Source organism: Hipposideros armiger, unplaced genomic scaffold (genome assembly GCF_001890085.2).
Source record: "Hipposideros armiger isolate ML-2016 unplaced genomic scaffold, ASM189008v1 scaffold_496, whole genome shotgun sequence".
Lineage (NCBI taxonomy): Eukaryota > Metazoa > Chordata > Mammalia > Chiroptera > Hipposideridae > Hipposideros > Hipposideros armiger.
The window spans coordinates 717,038-734,085 of NW_017731846.1; the positions used below are offsets into that span (position 1 = coordinate 717,038).

The window sequence follows — 17,048 nt, forward strand, 5'->3', positions numbered from 1 at the left end:
GTGTGAGCCCAGGATGCAAAACATCACCTGACCGGGGATGCAGCGCATCACCGCCTCCTTTCAGAAAACACCTGCAGCAAGATATACATGTCCTTACCTGGTGACTTTGAAAATTCGTAAGAGGCGCACACACCGAAACACAGAGATCCCCAAGGGAGACATGATTTCCAGCTCCACCAAGATGGTTTCCGTAATTCCACCACACACCACGAAGCAGTCAAACCGATTAAAGAGAGAGACGAAATATGCCTGGAGGCCCAAGCTGTACATTTTTACCAGCATCTCACAGGTGAACAGAGCCAGGAGGACTTTGTTGGCGATATCTGGAAAGACAAAGGGGTGCGTGTCCTTGGGGTCTCATCACGGGGGTGGCTCAGAGTCCTCTTCTCTCCTCGCGTCCCCACCCACCAGTCCCTGCTGGAAATGCCCCTTTCTTTGTCCTTGAGCCCTTATGGAAATGTGGCACTAACATGTTTGTCTGCCAGGTTCTAGCCCTACTGCTGCTAATACCTAGACATGTGACTCTGGGGAAGTTCCTCCATCTCTCTGGGCCTCAGTTTCACTAACAATAAAATGGGGAGGGGCAGCTTACCATATAATCTCTGCTGCTTTCTAGCCCTAAAAGCCTATGAATCTCCATTTAGACTATCATATTATATTTTCTGTTTCTATCAGTCACAAAAAGACCTGTTTGGTCTTGCTTACAGCACCACGATATAAGAAGCAGTTGCTTATCAAGGTCATTTCTAACAGCAGAAAATACCCCCCAGCAGGCTGGAGAGCTGGACAGAGAGCTGACTTGATGGAAGGCAGGACTTCTCAATGGCTCAAAACTGTCAAACTCAGAATGAGCTATCTGGTGACAGGCTCCCAAATCACACTGCTGGGACATCCAAGGCAGAGGGACAACCACCACTTGCCAAGAGTACTATAGGGGAAAATAAAGCTTCCTTTCGGTCAGGGCAGGGAGAAGAGATCTGAGGTCCCTTCCAGCTGGAAGATTCCTTGATCCCAGGTTGTCACAAGGTTAAGACAATGGGGTGTCCTGGCATTAATCAGCTCCCAGGTGCCTCATTCACCACACAGTACACTGAACCTCCATTCCAGGTGCACCCTGTGTTTGGACAGTTCTGCTGTCTTCTAAGTCAGTGCTCACTAGAAGTTTTCCTAAATGCTGTTACACATCGAGCAGAGCAGACTGCACTGCAGCTGGACAGCCTCAGGAACCCCTCGTTCAGAACAAAAGAAGAGAACGGTCTCTGCTTGTACCTTGAATCTGTGTCAACCAGTCAGGCTGGTTGTAGTGCTCGGAGGAAATGGTTAAGGTGTTGAGAAACACCAGGACAATAACCAGCCAGTAAAACGTGACAGACTTCACAGCAGCCCTACATCTTCTGCGACTGAATCGGTTCCAGCGACGCCAGCGTCGGCTGAAAGAGAAGCAGACGTTACTCCCTGAATGACAGATACAGCATCTGAGTGCCCAATAAACATCAGTGAGGAGCCATTTTTCTTTCTCTCTGGAGGTCTAGATTGGGGTGGGAGGTGCAGCAAGGAAACACAAGAACAAATGGCATAGAAATGATCAGACTTCATGATACAAATTATGTGGGTCTTGAAATACAACTTTTTAAAGTATTATATCGTGACTTGATCATGCTATCGGTTCCTTCCTATGGCTTTAGATAACTCCATAATCTGTCATCCACAGTCCTCAAACCAGTTAGAAAATCTAGATATTCATAGATTCATGAGCAAATGCAAAACTGAGCTATCACACATATGCAGTTCTTATCCCCACCATATGGTACACGGATCTGTTTGTGCTATTGGTGCAGAGCGCCACTTAGCTTATCGTTACATCTCTCGCAGCATCTCAATCATCATACAGAATTCATCAGGCAACAGAGTGCTCCAAAACCACAGCTTTCCTTTTAGGGAAACTTTCTGTTGTTTCTTAAATCTGGGAGATTCCTCTAGAGCCTGGCAGAGTTGTCAAGGCTGAGTAGGACATGAGTTTCCATACTGAGTCATCAGGTGCCCTTTCTAACTAGAGATGCTCAGAATACACCTTTAGGAGAAGAGCCAATATTGAATCGTGTTTTCATACAAATAAAATGAGCTGAGCCAATGTCCTCTCCTGACTTTCAGTTCCGGTTTCCAATTAGGGCAAGTGTTTTCTCCCTTAGCCTGTCTCACTGAGAACATTCCTAGCCACAGGATGGTTTGGTGAAGTGGATCCCAGGGCTGTACTCACTCACAGGTGGGGAGGGCGGGCACTTCTTCTGGGGGCCTGAGTCAGAGGACTGTCCTCTGAGCTGCAGCCCTGGCTGACTCAGCTATGCTGCTGTGCTAAAAACACCGTAACCCAGGGACTAGGCAAAGAAAGAGTTGTGCTAACTCTCCAACAAGCCCTAAAACAAGCAGGGCATACTTTGCGATTGCTCTTGCTTTGTGGTTTTCAGGGGTAACAGCAGCTGGAAACATGATAGCCAGCAAAGAAAATTTCTACAGAGGGCACTAAAGACTGTCTCCTTCCGGGCTGGATGCCTCCTGTGATGCGTCATTTCGTATGCACAAGCAAGGTGTGTACTGGTCTGAATAAGATCCAGCCTTGGTGAGTCTATTTCAGCTGCAGTAACAAGTCACAGGCATCTCCCAAATCCAGAAGGCCTTATCTGTCACATCCCTGAAATCCTGCCTTCCCCATTTTGCTCCTTACTGGGTGCTGATTGCCCAAGCGCTGGGCGCATGGAGCTAAGGAAGGCAGGGTCCCACAGCCCCTGTCCTTGTAAAGCATGTAGGGTTACCAATCATAAATCCACACCAAGTACTATTCCCAGGGCACCAGGTACAGGAGGAAAGGGAAAGGAGCTACACATACTCTTTGGAAGAGACAAGAAGTATTCGAAAAACTGTGATTTGGGCTGGCTCTCCATAATTGCGTAGGAGTTAGCCAGGGGGCAGAGGGAAGGGCACTCCACTCAGAGGAGACTGTGCGACTAAAGGGATTTAGGTGGGGAGAAACAGTGTCTGGTACATTTGCAAACTGAGAGCAGTCCAGTACAACAAACTGGGGAGTATGGGAGGGTATCAAAAGATGAGGCCAGAGGGTGAGCGGGCCACCAAATTATAAAGGAATTTATATGCCCTCTGGCAACAGGGAGTCATGGAAGAGCTTTTAATTTTATTTTAAAATCAGGTTTACCAAGATACAATTTACATACAATATAATCTACTCCTTTTAGGTATACAGTTTGAAAGGACCACCACAATCAAGATGTAGAATATTTTCATCACTCAAAGAAGTTCCGTTATGGACCGACCCCTGTTGTTAACCCTCTCTCTGCACCCTAAGACAACTACTGATCTGTTTTCTGTCTCTATTGTTTTGCTTTATCCAGAATGTCCTATAAACAGAATTATACAATATACAGCTTTTTGAGACTGGCTTCTTTTGCTTAGCAAAAATACTTCTGAGATTCATTTGTGTTGTTGCCTCTATCAGTAGTTTTTTCCTTCTTACTGCTGAGCATTATTCTATCATATGGATGGACTACATTTGTCTACCCATTCACCATTTGCTGGACATGAGTTATTCAGTTTTTGGCAGTTATAACTAAAACTGCTATAACGCTTATGTAAAAAAGTTTTTGTGCAGGCATGTATCTTCATTTCTCTTATATAAGTACCTTAGAAGTGGGATTGCTGAGTCATGTGGTAAATGTATGTTTAACTTTATAAGAAACAGCCAACTTCCTTTTAAAATGGCAGTGTCATTTGACATGCAGGAATGTATGAGAATTCCCATTGATCTGCATCCTTGTCAAAATTTGGTATTGTCAGGTTTTTTACTTTGATCCATAGGTGTAAAAACAAAATCTCTAATAGGTAGGTAGTGGTATCTCTAATTTGCATTTTCCTATGACCCATGGTCATTTCATGTGCTCATCTCCCATCCACATCTCTTTTTTGGTGACATGCTTAGTAAAATCTATTGTTCACTTTTTATTGTGATTTTTTTTATTGACATCATTTTTTTGTATGTTATTCTTTATATATACTGGATACTAGTCCTTTATCAAATATGCTTTGCAAATATTTTTTCTTCCAATCTGGAGCTTATCTTTTTATTGGGCTGTCGGAAAAGTCATGATGCATTTTTGCAATGAAAAACATAGAAAAAAGACGTCATGACTTTTTCGACAACCCGATATTTTTTTATTGAAGAGCAAGAATTTTAATTTAGATGAAGTCTTATTTATCAGTATTTTTCTGTTATAGCCAGTGCTTTGGGTGTTGTAGCCAAAAAAATCTTTGCCCAGCCAAAGGTCACAAAGATTTTTCTCCTACGTTTTCTTCTAGAATGCTTAAAGTTTTAGGTTTTACATTTAGTTCTATGTTCATTTCAAGCTAATTTTTATATATAGTGGTAAAATGTTGGTTTTAATTAAAAAGTAACATGTGCAAATGTACACAAATCATAGGTATATAGTGCAATGAGTTTTTGCCAACCGCCCACGTAACCTGCAACCAGAGCAAGAAACAGAACATCACTAGCACCTCAGGAAACCTCTTAAACCTCCTGCTTTGGAAAACTTTGAAGGAGAAAAGTGACAAGATGTATCTCTCATACAGAAATGACTCTGGGAGAAAATATAAAGGGTAGATTAGTGGCAGAAAAATTTGTTCATTGTTCCGTCTTGTTGGCTCATTTGTTTTGGGGTGAGATCTTCGGCACCTATTACACTGCTCTCCAAGACGGGTGCTCAATGTTTACTGGGCAGATTGATCTTCTATATGACTATTGCAGCCCATAGAGTAAAATTCAAGTCTAGAGCAACTCCATGTAAAATTCAGAAGCCAGAAGACAACAAACCAGCACACATACTTAAGAAAAAATAGAAGATACTAACCTGAGTTTGGATTTTGAGATGGCTTGACTGCAAGACAAAAAGAATATGATTCCTGTTAGGAGGGCATGATCATACACTCCCCCCATGACTTCAACTGAGCTATCGGAAAAGCCATGCATGGCAGCCTGGACTTGGCACACACACACACACACCCCACCCCATTCCCACAGCGGGCCAGCTGGGGTAAGAGCGGAGCAGGTGCAAGCTGCTGTTGGTACCACGCAGGCCAGGCTGAACACCCTCCAGGGCCCAGGCAAGAGAAGACTCAGCCTGATAACCTGAGCAGCCCTGGCACAGAGAGTGACACCAAGGCTGCTTCTCCCCTCACCCCACATTCCCCAAACTGAAGTCAGCGGGGCCTCCCCTGCCTACAACTCTGCCATTCATCTCAACAGCAGCATGTGCTGCTACTATAGCAAAAAGAGCACTGGACTAGGAGTCCTGGATCCGCTATTTACTAGATTTCTGAGTCTGGGTGAGCAGCACATCTTTTTGAGCCTTAGTGTTCTCATCTGTAAAAAGGGGAAGACAAACCTATTCTCTGGCTACTTCACAATGTTGTGGGGCGGGCAGAGCAAGAGAAAGGAGGCAAATACACTTTGTAAACTGTTGCGTATCCTGCCCATAACACATCATTTCTATGCACCTCTGCCAAGCAGATTGAATTATCTTAAAAACAACACCTGTACTTTGCAGAGATAAGACCTAAAAGATATCAGCAGGAAGCAAACCCAAACAAAACTGCATGCCCCCCCCTCCCCAAAGCAGGCAGTACTCTGCACATTCCACTCTGCTGATGCCCCTTGCAGCTGCAGCCCAAATCCTCTAGAAAAAAGGCCATGGGCGGGGGTTAATGTGATGGCGCCCTCCACTGTTAGGAGAGGGTGGTGCAGAGCTCCAAAGAAAAAGTGCTGTGAGCAGGGCAGGGTCCCAACATCCAGCCGCTATGCATGAGGTTGGGAGGATTCGGGAGTGAAGGGAAACTTGAATATTCTACTAGCACATTCTAGTCAGCCACTCTGCCATACAAGCTCTTCTTCAAAGCACTGACGCCAGCACCAGACTTGGAGGAGAATCGGGACTTTTACCCCCACCGCCGACACCCAGAGGACCCAGCCTTGGCCGCACCTCTTCTTTTCCACCAGCACCTAGTGGACACAGTGGAACGGCGGGTTACCTGGCACACCCTGCAGCAGGCTGCACCTCAGCAGGACGGACTGCTCTGGAGGCAGAGGCATGGGAAGTGCTCGGGGCCTAGGACAGGAGGGGGACCAAGGGGTCCAGGGTGAGCCCACCTCCCTACTTGCCCCTGAGGCTATGGCCCCAGGGCTCCACTGAAATCTGGGGCTCTTCCTCACATTTGCTTCTTTAAGACAATGGGCAAGTGGCCTCCATACTCACCAGAGGGTTCCACAGCAGCCTTGGTTCTCGCTTTCACCACTTACGTTCTCTGTGTTCACAGACTCCGTCTCGCTGGTTGGCATGCTGGCTGTGGGGAGAAGAAAACGCTTTAGATGGCGTGCTGGAAGCACTGCACGCCCAGGAGTGGGCAGGACCCAGACCTCTGCCATGAGGCAGACCCTCCGTGAACCTGAGAAGAGGTGATCAAGGGCCCTCAGGGGCTTTAGCAGCGAAAGGAAGTGCTGAGAAATCAGGCCTCTGCACCACAAGAGAGCCTCTGCATCCATGATCTGCCGAGAAAGCCTACGGAGTCCCCATCAGGAGGAAATTCTGTCCATCCACGTGTTTCCCAAGAAAAGAAGCCGAGAGACCAAACTGAACCCTGTCGCTGTGCATGGTACCAGCTAATTCTCCTGGTTTCTGGGTTTGTACTGAGAAACCTCCAAAACATCTGTTACAGCTACATGTGGCCTTGTCCCAACAGATATACTCTAGAAAATCTGTATATAGACCAATACTTCATAGACAAATACTCATTTTAAATATACTGAAAGAGAGGAGAAAGGATGGATGCAGGAGTGCATCAAGTTACCTAGCACAAGATCTTTTTAAAAATTTAAAAACTCTACTAATTTTTTACTAATTTGTCTGATGTCTAAGTTCTGTTGAGCTTGTGAAGCCAATATGTGGAAGGCTCTTACCAAAGAAGCCAGGACCAGAGCACCGAGGGATTAGAGTCTATAGGTAGGTTTCCTCCCCACCAGTGACCAGAGGGCAGAGCTGACTCTGGTCCCAGTGCCACCAGGGTCTCTGGGCACATCTCACTCCTCCACAGCAGGATCCTGAGCATGAGAACTGGAGGAAACGTCTAAATACACCTACTAGTGTTGGGAGGCCCAGAGATCCATCCAGGGCCACCATCCGGCACTTGGGTGTTTTTTCTCATCTACTTACTTCAACCCTGTCAACATCATGAGCACGTGCTGTAGACCAGGTGGTGCAGGAGGTACTGGGCACAGAGAGGGACCTGGCACTGCACCAGCCCTGGAGGACCAGTGGAAAAAGTAAGCCCCGGATGGATTTGAATTGACTGTGAAATACAGAAATACAGACCCCCTCAGGGGTCTGGGGAAGGAGTTCCAGAAACACATACTAAGGAATGGCTAATTCGGCTCTGGGGTTAGGAGAGGTCACCCAAGATCAAAACATGGGAGAATCCCCCAAACACACGCACTTCTTTTCCCTGATGCATAATTTTGAACGGCAACAACTGTTTTTATAGACCTTGTTGTGTCAACAGGAAGACCTTCCCCCATGGGCTCTGCCCAAATGGCTCCTCTGAGCAAGGAAGCCTCTGTTTCATCTGAGGTGGGTGCCTGAGCACTGTGGTGGAGATTCTGAGCGCAGCCCAGGATCAGAGGGTGAAGGAGCGGGGTCAACGCACTCCATCCGCGTATCTGCTCGTCTTGCTCTGGCGACAGATATGGTGTGAATGGCAAGGGTGGAGGGGAACCTGACTCAAAGGGTCCAGAGGTCTGAGGGGGGAGAGACAAGATCCCTTCCCTTTTGTGGGCACCCAGTGAACTGAGCCCGCCTGCGTGGGAGTCTCCAAAGCCTTGTCCGGGAACATGTAGGCAAAGGCTTCAAAGGCAAAGGAAAAAAGGAGCAGTAGTAGAGACCCCCATCACACAACTGGTAGTCTCGTGGAATAACCTTTTTCCTTAGTTAAGTCAAAAGAAACCAACTACAAACTTTGATTCACTTTTCCACCACTCCATGCAAAAACAGAAACAAAAACAAACCAAATAATAATAATAATAATAGTAATAATCCAATTACGGAAATACCTTTAAAGCTCCTTAAACAGATTATACACACGCATACACACACACACACACACACACACACACACACACACACGCTCGTGCAGTTCTCTTCCCCATGACTGTTCCATGATTTGACTCCAGCAGAAAGGCTAAAACATTATAAGATCCAATGAAGTTGATTGTTATGGGTTCTTCCAATAAGGTCACCCTTCTCTTTAGGAACAGGACAAAGAAAATCACAGTGGGAGACCCTTATAAATATGATCATGAGCCATGTCTGTGGAATATTTTTTTTTTGGTGGTTATTGCCACTACTAAGAAGACAGAAGTTGAGAGCAGCATGACACGGGGTGGGGGTGGGGGTGTCCTCAGGCCCCAGTTAGGTCCTGACTTGCACCTCTCTCCAGGCTTTAGTGTCCTGTCTGTAAAGTGGTCGTGTTAACGCCACATTCTTGAGGGTCGCTTCCATCTCTAACGGTATACTACTTCATGGTTCTAATATGAATCATATCGTAACTTTAGTTATTATTTCAGAAACAGCAAACTTCTGAATAGCCTAAATTTTCGTGGCTTTTTACTCTCTGATGTCCTATGATGATACAGCCTATGATGATATCAATACAGTTGCTATATTTCATTCTTAAGTTTCGTTTTTCAAACAATCTGATTGAAACACATTAAAGTACATACTTCCTAGGGCAAAGGGGGGGACATCATTCTGCATCTCTGGCTATGTGCCAGCTATTAGTGAATGAAATGTACTAGTTGCTCCCTAGATTAAGTGGGGGGAACATAAGAAATAAAGCCAAACTCCCCCCAAAAGCAACTAAGATATGCTAATTGTGTGGCACAGCTTCAGGGCTTCACTGATGGAGAGACAGCCTCCTGCTCTTCCAGCTGACTCTGTCCTCCAGGTGGGGGAGGACGGTGGCTAAGAACAGGCTCTCAGGTTGGCCAGGGCTACATTTAACCCCACGGTTGTGACCCAAGTTCTCCAAGGCTCCATGTTCTCCTCTGTAAAATAGGAAGTACCGACCTCTAAGGGCTCTTGTCAGAACTAAGTGAAGTGAAACACACAGTGGGTCATCGCAGAGTGGGTTACACCACAGTGGGTTACCCCGGAACGGGTCACACAATAGTGGGTTATTCCAGAGTGGGTCCACAGTGGGGCAATCAGCGAGGCTCTCATGGTAATGCCATCACCTTGGAAAAGTTCTCCTGGAGCCCCCTGGAAGCAAAGCGACACTCTCTGCATAACAGTGTTGCTCTGTCCTGACCACGCCTATTACTGCACAGAGATGTCTGGTGTGAACAGTCTTCAACACTTCTGAATCAGCTTTGGCCATCACTCTTGGTTTGTATCTCTCCTGTCCCAAACTGAGTTATTTCTGTCTAACTTGGCCTGCTGTGAGGATAGCAACTTTTCTAATTATTTGACACCTACAGAGCCACAGCCCATAATAAATAAATCTATTCCAGAATGATGTCGCCAGGGCTAAGGAGGAGGCGTGCAGGGGGCAGGGGAGGGAGAAAACAGTGACTATGCTAGAATTTGGTGACCTCATTTGGTCTCCGAAATTGACTTTGATTGATCGAGTCCCTAAATCCGAGCAGAGGAACCAGATTCTGACTGGGGCCCGGGCAGCCATCGTATCCACTCCAGCCTCTCACTCCCTGCTGCAGGACACCGTTTCCTTTTCCAAAAGTATAGAAAACATCAGGGCCAGTGGGCACAGCCACGGAGCTTGTATGTACATTAAAGCGTTTCACACTTCACTTGCACTAGGCATTCATTTTTTTTAACGTTAATAAATTGATGTGAGTTTCACTTCACTTAGCCCAATATGATCTCATGTGCACGTAACAAAAACAAGACAGGAGGATCACAGTCTGCTAGAGCTGAAAGGGACGTATGAGATTACATAAACAAACTTAGTGATTTCACAGATGAGAGCACTGACCAACTTGCCTTGGGACACACAGCTCAGACGTGGAAAAGCTCTCCGGCTTTTCACTCAGCATCGTTTCCACCGTGCCACACCACCCTGTGGTTTTGGTATATACTTGAGTATACTGGCCTACACTTAGGTATTGGTATATGTTGGCGTATACAGTGCTATTTAAAACTCCACAAATCAAAAAGTTGCAAAAGCCAAGCAAGGCTCTTATCCATCAGCACTGGTTAGCTGTCCTGATAACCTTTATTAACCCCTAGAAACCTGACATATAGCCAGGTCACTTACCGGAGATCCACCCATAAAATTCAAGCTGCTAAGTTGATTACTGAAACTTTATAAAAATCAAAACAGAATTATAAAAACCCGAGTAAGTAAACCTACAGGCAAATTATTGGAACACATGTCCTTCTCTCTAACCGGATGCCAGAGCATCATGACTGCCCCATTCAGGGTGACTCCTGTCCCCTTCAGCAGGGATTCAGTGTTAACTGCTGACTGTGACCAGGCTTCCTTAGGGAGGCACGTAGACAGCCCCACAGACCCCACCATGTCACCTGCCCACACCAGAAGCCATAAGTCCTTTTCCCTCACGCATTCCAGGGAATTTTAGAGCTTTATAGAGGAAGTTTTTGTTTTTAAAAAATGCATTAGTTTAAAAACTATTTTCAGTGAATCTGGGTGAAACCAGGCATTAGGACTAGCCTGTAGCCTACATTGCGAAGCTCACTTGTGCTGCAGTTTGCCTGACTGAACATCGAGGAAAGCTCAGGGCCTGTGTTTTGTGGCCCGTTCCAGGCACTGGGGAGAGCTCCAGGATAGACACTGAGGCTTTGAGTGTGGGCGCACTGAGAGGGGGCCCCAAGTGCTGCTGGTGGTGAGGAGATATGGCCAGACAGCAGCTTAGGTCACCCTGGACTGTAAGTGCATTTCCAGGGCCTTCCCGGGCAGCCTGGGCACTCTCTGTGGAGGGCAGATCACATTATTTCTCTTTAAGACCTTGTACAGTGCCGGGATGCCCTCATGGGCAATGCCACACAAAATAAACCAGGGAAATCCAATGTTTCTCAGGCCAGCACAACAGTAGGCATTGTCACCAATGTGTAAACATCACTCTCTCTAGCCTAACTCTGAAAGGACAACATACTGCTCAAGCAAATCGGCCAGGCTTGTGAATTCAGAGGGAAATACACATAAATACACACATACACATACACATACACACATACACACACACACACACACATACACACACGCGCGCGCGCGCGCGCGCACGCGCACACGCACACACCGTTGATGAGTCTGTGTGTGGGTCCAAGAAGGCAGCCCCCAAATTATGTTCACCTTTCATAGGCACAGCAAAACCTCAGACCAACTTCTTTCTGTGATGAAGGCTACTGAGGCCAAGACTCTAGAACAGGGGCTGGCAAACTTTTGAAACGGAAGAGCCAATCCTGTCCCTCACAACAATTTAAAAATTATTCGAGAGCCACAAAACAAATGAAATCACCATTATGTGAATAATATCCTTTAAAAATTTTATAAATGAAACTAGGATAGTTTTATTTTCATTTTCAATTTTACTTCACAGCCACATGTACATACCCAAATTGCTGCATATGGCTCGCGAGCCGCAGTTTGCCGAACCCTGCCCCAGAAAAATGTCAGAGAAGCTTGGTCTTTGTCATTGTTGAGATGGAGACAAGTCCCTTTTCCTCCTGGGCTTAGTTACCTAATCTAGAACATGAGCTGTTGGGTAATATCATCTCTAAGGCCCATTTACCTCTGACCTGCTAGAACTGTGTAAAGAGGAAACACCCACAAGCTATATCTGGTTTTACTCCCAGCACCAGGGGGTTTTCCCTTTTGCTCCCCTAGCTCTGCAAGGATAGCAGGGAATGGGCAGGACTGTGAAGCCCCTGCCTGCCCCTCAGGACGGTTGCCAGGAGTCAAAGAGCCTGCCCAGGAGACCGATTCAAAGTCACCTCTGACAGAACACCCTGGGGACCGGTGCAGCACAAGAAGGAAGGGCCCTCAGAGCCCTCAGCCAGCCACAGGAGACTAGGACCCGAGCCAAACTGAGCCCAGGGCTCCCCAGCCTCCATCTGGAGCCTGTCACCCCAACTACCTCATTCACAGATATCCTGGGCCTCTAGGAGCCTTGCTCCTCTATTTACTGCCACAGGACAGGCTTTCTTGCATACTTGGAGATTTCTTTGAGCATTTCCCTCCATGCCCCAGCATCCTGAAGCGTCTCACTCTTTCTTTTTAAAGGAAAGGTGAGGGGTGAGGTTAGACAACTGAGCAGAGGCAGGGTCGTGGCTGCCTTCCTCGGAGACAGGTGGTCTGAAGCCAAGATCTTGTGTTTTTATCTTATTTTCATGACAAGCAAAAGCAGTGCCATGAACCCCCTAAAGATATTTGCCTATGCTTGCTAGTGGCGACATGCTTAACCGTCATAGGGTAACAGACTCTTGTTGCTGTAAAGAAGCCAGACTCCTCTTGGAGAATGTAGGTCAAGGCCAGACGAAGGTTTCTGTGTCTAAAGCAAGAGTTATGCTTTGACAATAACTACTGCTGTATGACCAGTGACATAGGGAGCACAGCATTCACACGACGGCCTCTGCCCCACTTGTTACCACCAATCTCGAGAACTTCTTTAGGGACCCTGAGTATCTCAGTCAATAAAAGACCTCCCCTACTCAAAACACAGCTAGTTTCCTGAAAATATTAGGCACCTTCCTCTCCCTGCAGATCTCATAAAGTTAACAGAGAAGCCTCAAGCATCCTTGAAAAGTCACAAAGCCCAAGCCCCAGCTAAGAAGGGTAGTCACCTACATGCCTAAACAGGGGGTCTCTTGTCTCCTGGGCCCAAGAACCACTCATTTTCTCATGCTAACCTACCTAGAGCTGTCATCCTAAATCAGTTTTTGAAAACATTTTTTTCTTACGTCCATGACAACATTTCCTACGTAGCTGAAGCCCACGTTGCCTGCACAGGCCTCCAGGAGCTGCATCAAGCCCAGATTCTTCTTCGAAAACCCTAAAGCGGAACAAATCAGCCCTGCCTCTGCCCCCAGCTCATCACTCACTCTCAGGCACATTCCTCCTCCTCATGGCCACAACATGCTCTCGGAAAAACGAGGGGCTTTTATCTGACAGTCTCTCTCTTCCTTTTATCTTTCAGGCCTTCGGATGATAGTAGGGCTCTAACGCAACCTTCAGTGAGACACCACCCGTGGCTGTTCAAGTCCAATTCCCATAACCTCTGGGGTTGGCATTCCCACGGGTAGCAGAGACCACTCCTGAGAAAACATTGCAATACGTCCTCTCTGCTAACTTAGCAGCTGGCTTTGTGTCCTCTCAAATAGACTCTTCCTGCAGAGTTGTCTGACCAGGGCTTGATCTTGGCACTGGCAACCAAGTGGACTGTGCACAGGCAAAGTCTTCATGCTGCTGTGGAACCACGGTGGTGACGTGGCAGGCAAGACAGGGTGCCAGTTGTTTGCACAACTGCCCAGCATGTTAACCCCAGGGTTTCCAATGAGGGGCTATATTTAGCATTATTTCAGAACATAGGTGGAAACTTAATTATTTCCCACATGAGCCCTTTTCTCCTTCCCATTCACAAAGGCAGGTGCCCCAAAATCTTTGCATCCTACAAGTACATTTTTAACTTCATTCTTCAAACAGGCACTATTAGCGTTAGCATGTTCCTGAGCAAGCCTGCTGCAGAGTGGAAGACCAAGAAGCCATTTGAAAAATGTAACCTGGAAAAAAAAATCAATCAAATAATATCACTGGAATTTCATCTAAACTGGAACAGATGAAAAAGCATCATTTGGGGAAAAGTGTTTAAAAAGTCTGTCCAGTCTAAGAATATTCATGCCAAATTAAATAAATTTTATGAGTTGGTTCAGCTGCTTCTTTAAAAGGTACAGTTCACACAGAAAGGAAATTGCAATGCTGTCTTGGCAAAGACACACATTTTGGGGAAAGACAAGAAGAAAACAACAGGACCAAATTTCAAAGAAATCAAGCAATTAAAACATAGGCATCTTGCAGACACACCACACAGGTACATGCACGTCACACCATGCCTATGTGTGAGCAGAAGACATCAGAGGTCTTGGGAGAGGAGTCTCCTGAAGACAAAGTTCAGTCTCTGCTATTTACCGTGATCTTTAGCCCTGCGTTGGCGAAAGCAGCAAAACTTCCTTTTCTTCTTATCCTCTTTTAGCAAGTCAGCCAATGTGACCCCTTCAGGTTGAACATAAGCAATTTCATTATGATTCAGTAGAGGGCAGCAAGAGCAACACAAACAGGGCCCAAGGACCCAAGAGGTGCCCACATCCATGGGCTCTGATATGCAAAACCCAAACTGTCCTACGTAGAAATCTACAGTTCAGGAGCTAACCAGTAGAGTGGAAATGCACTTTTTGTAGCTAGTATATGAAATGCCTGACTTTAAGGACTTGTCCTCAATAAACCACCAACTACAATAAATAGCCAGCCCACTAACAATGAACAATAAACCACCAACCCCTCTAGACAAAGGTTTCCAGCGCTGGCCTCCACTCTAAGATGTGTAAGAGGGGCATTTGGGAGAGGACACTTCAGCGGCAGTCAGGGGTCCTGGGCGCTGACTGGCTGGGCAAGTCCTTCCAGTGTCACTATATGGGGCAGGACACGTGGGTGTTGAAAAGGTGGGCTCTGAACTTGGACAGACCAGGTCTAATCCTGGCCCTGCCACCTGGCTGGATGACTCTGGACAAGTTCTCTGATTTTGTTAAGCCTTAGTGTCCTTACTCCTGCGATGCTAATAATAGTCGGACCTGCATTTCATAGGGTTGTTGTAAGAGGAAACTAGTAAATAAGGCAATACAAGCAACGTGCTCGGCTTTGGCAAGGTGTGGTCAACCATTACAACTACGACTCCCCTATATCTGCTAGGTCGTGAGAAAAATGATCAGGGTCTCCAACTCCTTCTAGCTCTGTGACATGATGGTCACTCAGGCTGGCTAATCCTTGTTGTGGCAGCCATACACTCTGGGGAAGGGGACAGCAGAGGCAGCAGAAGGAATACCAAGTGGGCAAGGGCCTGGGGGACATGGCATGTGCACACGCAATCAGTGGGAATGTAAACTGGTGTCACTTGGCTTAACACTCACATTTCTAAAATGGGCACGCTCTTTGACCTAGCAAAACCCCTTCTGGTAATCTCTCCCACAAGATGTGAACAAGAGGATGGAGACCCAGGTGCATGCCTCTGTGGGGATTAATGATGGCTGAGGTGCAGGCGGTGGCAGAGCCCAGGTTCAAATCCACGCTTTGCCACTTAACAGTCATGTGGCCCTGGGAAACTACTTAACCTCTCCGCATTTCAGTTTCCTCATCCGTCAAGTCCTTGTCTCAGAGAATTGTGTGAGGAATAATGGACTAAAGCGCCCACAGTCTGACACATAGGAAGCACTTGATGAATGTGAGATATTATTATTCTGTGTTCTTTCATTCAACAAATAAGAATATGTGTGACGAATATTGCACTAGGTGCCAGCCACACCACAGACCCTGTTCCTGCTCCCGGGGAGCACAGTCTCATCGCAGAGGAAGACATTAGTCAGACAATCACACCAACAAGGATAAAACTGCAACTCTGACAACTGCCGTAACTCAGAGGTCCATGTGCTATAAAGTAGATAGTCCACTGCGACAGCTTCCATATTGGCAAATCATTGAAAACAGCCAAAGTGTTGTTTAAAAAATATGCAAAGATGTCTACAGCACACGGTTCAGTGAAAAACTGAAGGTGCAGAACCATCTATCTGTGCTGGGCAATTTCATGCTGGGGACCAATGAGCATGCTGTCTGTGCAAAGTCCTATGTTCTTATGTGCACAGATGAGGTCGGAAAGGACAGGCCCCAAACTGTCAAGTCTGATTCTCTCTCAGAGGGGGATGAGACAATGTCATTTCTTACTTCATATATGCGTACTTTGATAGTATATGAATTCTTTACAGTGGGTAAATATTACTTTTGTAATTAAACTATATTAAAAGCAAACAAAACCACCCTGACTTGGGATTCCACAAACCTGGCTGGAGTGCTCCTCCTCTCCATCTCCATGGTGGGGTAACCATCCCCAAGTTTGTCTCCTTCCAGCTCTTTTGCGGCCCACCCAGGGCAGATGACTGCTCCCAGTACCACCCCAGTGAAGCTGGTGTCTCCCAGGCAACCCTGGGGGCCTCCCCAGTCGACCTTCCCAGTCCTGGCACTTCCCGCCTCTCCAGAGCAGGCAGCTGTCCTGGGTGCATGTTAGCCACCTGCTACCCTAACTGCTGTGCTTTGCTTTACAGCTTTTAATTGAATGTTTTCCATGTTGAACTTGCACTCTGAGGTAGTTTAATTATGATGAAAGCAGTTTTATAAATCAAATCTTGAAGACATAACCTTTTAAAATAAGACCAGCAAATGTCCATGCCTTGTGCTTGAAAAACAGCTGTTCCATCACTTTTTTTTCGGCCCACCCTCAAATCAGACATCGCAGTAAAATCATCCAGGTGGCACGTACAGAAGAAAGGTGACAGCTATGGCATCCTTGTGTACTGAGACTGGGAGGGGCAGAGTTCCAGGGAGGGGCAGAGTTCCAGGGGGAGGCAGGCAGGGGCTGTCCTCACAGCCTCTAGGACCCTTCATGACCAGGACACAGACAGGTTCTCTTGGTGGTCAGAGCTGGAGTTTCAGGTATCCCCTCCATTTTTCTGGGCATTGGTATCCCCACTTACAGGGGCTATTGATCATTCTCAGTTCCCACAGTGAAACTGCCCTGCTTTTCTAGCCAGAATTTTAGAATGAGCTCCCTTTAAAACCATTTCATTATTTTTAATGCTATTTTTTAAGACTAATCACTGACAATGAGAAGAGTTTAAAATAGAATTTTAGGCTTTCAG

The 17,048-nt window shown here is 46.5% G+C and overlaps 1 protein-coding gene across 13 annotated transcripts in view; it reads right to left on the reverse strand.

Annotated features, from left to right (window-relative positions):
* The window catches only part of CACNA1D (calcium voltage-gated channel subunit alpha1 D), a 343,694-nt gene that overhangs the window by 92,243 nt on the left and 234,403 nt on the right, over positions 1 to 17,048 (reverse strand). For 9 of the 13 annotated variants that reach the window (XM_019667396.1, XM_019667404.1, XM_019667400.1 and 6 more), the window contains exons 10-14: positions 6,318 to 6,405; positions 6,005 to 6,064; positions 4,917 to 4,943; positions 1,270 to 1,430; positions 98 to 323 (exon numbers count right to left, since the gene is read on the reverse strand). In XM_019667396.1, the coding sequence (XP_019522941.1) occupies positions 98 to 323; positions 1,270 to 1,430; positions 4,917 to 4,943; positions 6,005 to 6,064; positions 6,318 to 6,405 (562 nt within the window). The remainder of the gene's footprint in view (positions 1 to 97; positions 324 to 1,269; positions 1,431 to 4,916; positions 4,944 to 6,004; positions 6,065 to 6,317; positions 6,406 to 17,048) is intronic. The other 4 variants (XM_019667401.1, XM_019667403.1, XM_019667402.1 and 1 more) reach the window with 1 other exon arrangement.